We start from the raw sequence: 2,959 nt of genomic DNA, 5'->3' as shown, positions 1-2,959 counted from the left end.
ACAACATCTAGTAAAAGAAAAGGATTACTGGAAGCAATAAACGCCAACTGAAGAGAACATTAAATTAAGTTTCTGCAATGAGATAACTAAATTAATATCGACACAAAGTATGAAAAGAATCCGACATCCAACTATTTTTTATTACAACCACTTGTGACTAAAAAGATGTGAATGTCATGGAAAGTGCACATTAAATTAAGTTCTCTTACACAAGTGTTGTTGGACAAGGGCCGTCAGCGGAGCGCAGCGGCGGCGACCAGGGCGGGACTGCTATGGTGGAGGGTGGGAGGGCGGGTGCGGGATCCGGCGGCGGCGGGGGCTAGGGAAAGTATTCGCCAGAGAGAGCATGGGAGAAGAGAGGGGAAGGACCTCGGACGTTGGGTCGAGGGAGGTGACGGGTCGGTTCTAGACTTGAGTCCGACTTAGGCAATCTTCATATTTTTTTTGCGTCACATGGCTTAGACGCGTTTTATTGGAGCATGTCATTGTTAACAGCCCCTGTTATCAGTGACGCATTTAGTTGGGAAGAGTCTCTGATAATTCATCATTGGTGATGTGTTTTGTTTCTGCACCATGGACGACACCTAGTAGTGTCACATTCCCTTTACCGTTACTAATGTAACATTAGTGACGTGTTTCGACTCCGAGTCACTAATTAAGTTGTCTCTTTTGTGCTGTTTTGACATATTGCCACTAGTAGATTCTGACTCGAAGTTCCCTCTTAATTAATTGGTTCCTTCTTATTTGACGCCATTAGATCTTTCTGAATGAAGGGATACATTATTTCCATGCACTCCAAAATTCCTCAAATAAACCATTGTCGATGACATAATTTATGCCGCAGAGAAAATATGTCATTCAATATATAACTCGATCAGCTAGTGTGAATTATTCATAGGTTGAGGACTAATTATTATGCATAAACAAGGAACAACATAGCCTGAATAAGCAAGTCTACATCTTAATACACGCGCAACGGCAGGTGGGCAAAATTACAACTCAGAACAGAGAATTGCATCTCGACAAGTTCTTCTCCACATCATTGGAATTGCCTCCATGCTTTACTTTTGTCACCTCGCTGTCGGCAGGCCCTGGTTGTCGGCTGTCGCTGCACTTTGTTTGTCGGTACCAGGTGTATAGTGCATAGGATGCAATATAGATCAGCAAGGGAATTACCAGAGCAATGACATTCCTGGACATCTCCCAGTCTCTGGTACTGCCTGCTGCGTAAGCAACCAGGAGGCCAACCAAATCTAGCAAAATGGCCATACGCAGTGACCATAGCGGCAACTCCTCATGCAATGGAAGCAGCAGGACGATGACGACGATGGACGCCATAAATGAAGTGGAGTTGCTATAGAAGAAAGCATGGTACCGACTTTTGTCAGTGTCGTGGAGGATTGAGTTGCTTGCAGAGTGACCATCGTTGTCTTGCCAGAGGCCACCTGGTGGTTTCAGGCCAGATTGGTATGCCACACTCGCAGCCAGGACTCCTAGCAGCATCAAGTACTCACGCAGCTTCTTCTGCTCCTCCTCCTTCTTCTCCTTGTCGTTGTCTTGTTCAGGGGATGCATCAGTATTAACAGTGCCACCTATGCCTGCGTCGCCGCCAACAGATGGCCCATCTCCTTTATCATGACGATGTTCCATAAGTCGTCGAATCAAGAGAATGACCACCCACGAGGTTACACAAGTGAAAACCAGAGCAAACAATACCAAGACATAGATAGAGGTTCGCAGTTGCCGGGAACTTCCTGCAGCGTATGCGCCCATTAACCCAAACAAGCCCACCACCATGCACACAAAGAAGGCATAGCACCGTATGCCTGGCATGTACAGGTTTGGGTTCACTAGCAGGACAATCAGGGCCACGGACACCATGAAGCTCGTCGCGTTGCAGTAGAAGAAGGCTCGGTACTGGCCAGGGTAGTTGTCGAGAAGGACCGGGAATCCTGCACGGTGACCAAACTCATCATCCGCTGACCAGAAGCCGCCTGGCGGGGTCAGCCCAGCTTGGTAAGTGATTGTAGCAGCTAAGATTGCAAGGAGCAGTAACACCTCCCGTTTACTGTCCAACTCATGAGCATTTCCATGTTTGTCCTCTTTGTCTAGTGTGAAGAAGATGATATGAATCACCACGTAGACAAGGACGGCACCAGCCAAGGCAACAACATATATGGAGGTGCTCACATCCCTGCAGCACCCTGCGGCATATGCAACTATGAGTCCAAACAGATCCACTAACATGGCTGCCTCCAGTGAGCGCGCATAACTAGGAATCTGCACTTCACCATAAGGATGACAACCAAGGATGCCACAAATGCTGCTGAGTTGCTGTAGAAGAACACCTTGTACCGCTGAGGGTGTGTTGTGAGGAGTACCGGATCACCAACCTTATGGTGGCCATCCCGGTTGTCTGACCACAGACCGCCCGGTGGATCTAGTCCGGCTTGGTAAGTGACGCTCGCAACAAGGGAAGCAAGCAAATAACAAGATCATGAGCCTTTTCCAGTCCTACATCATCTTGTCCTCTATCCCTGTAAATTCAGACGTATATAGATAGAATTAGTTAAGGGTAAAGTTCATTTTTCAACTTCAACTACTAAGTTACATAGCAATTCGATTTTCAACCTTGAACTACAAGACTAGGTACTAGATACCCTCCAACTGTTGAGACAAAATTTGACCCCCTAGCTGGTTTCAAAGTTGTTTTTTCTATTTTCTAAACATAATAAAATTTGGTTTAATATCTAAAAAATTATAAGTAAATTATTTTAATTATAAAAATGTGAAACTAGTATCAGTTCTTTTTTTTTGGAAAATGTTATCTATCTCTCGGTGATCTATTTAGAGAGATTTGGTACTTATTTATTTTTGTTCCTATTGTTTTATATTGCTCGTGTGACTTCCAGCCACGAAAAATGTTATTGGACTGCCGTGCAAGCAAAGAAAACTTGAC

The 2,959-nt window shown here is 45.1% G+C and overlaps 1 protein-coding gene across 1 annotated transcript; it reads right to left on the bottom strand.

Annotated features, from left to right (window-relative positions):
• Positions 1-844: 844 nt before the first annotated feature.
• On the bottom strand, positions 845-2,253 carry LOC136482662 (uncharacterized). The gene has a single exon (XM_066479869.1). The coding sequence runs from the start codon at positions 2,245-2,247 to the stop codon at positions 1,000-1,002; it is 1,248 nt and encodes a 415-aa protein (XP_066335966.1). The 5' UTR covers positions 2,248-2,253; the 3' UTR covers positions 845-999.
• Positions 2,254-2,959: the final 706 nt, after the last annotated feature.

This window comes from Miscanthus floridulus, chromosome 9 (assembly GCF_019320115.1).
Source record: "Miscanthus floridulus cultivar M001 chromosome 9, ASM1932011v1, whole genome shotgun sequence".
NCBI lineage: Eukaryota > Viridiplantae > Streptophyta > Magnoliopsida > Poales > Poaceae > Miscanthus > Miscanthus floridulus.
This window is presented reverse-complemented; position numbering and strand designations above follow the sequence as displayed.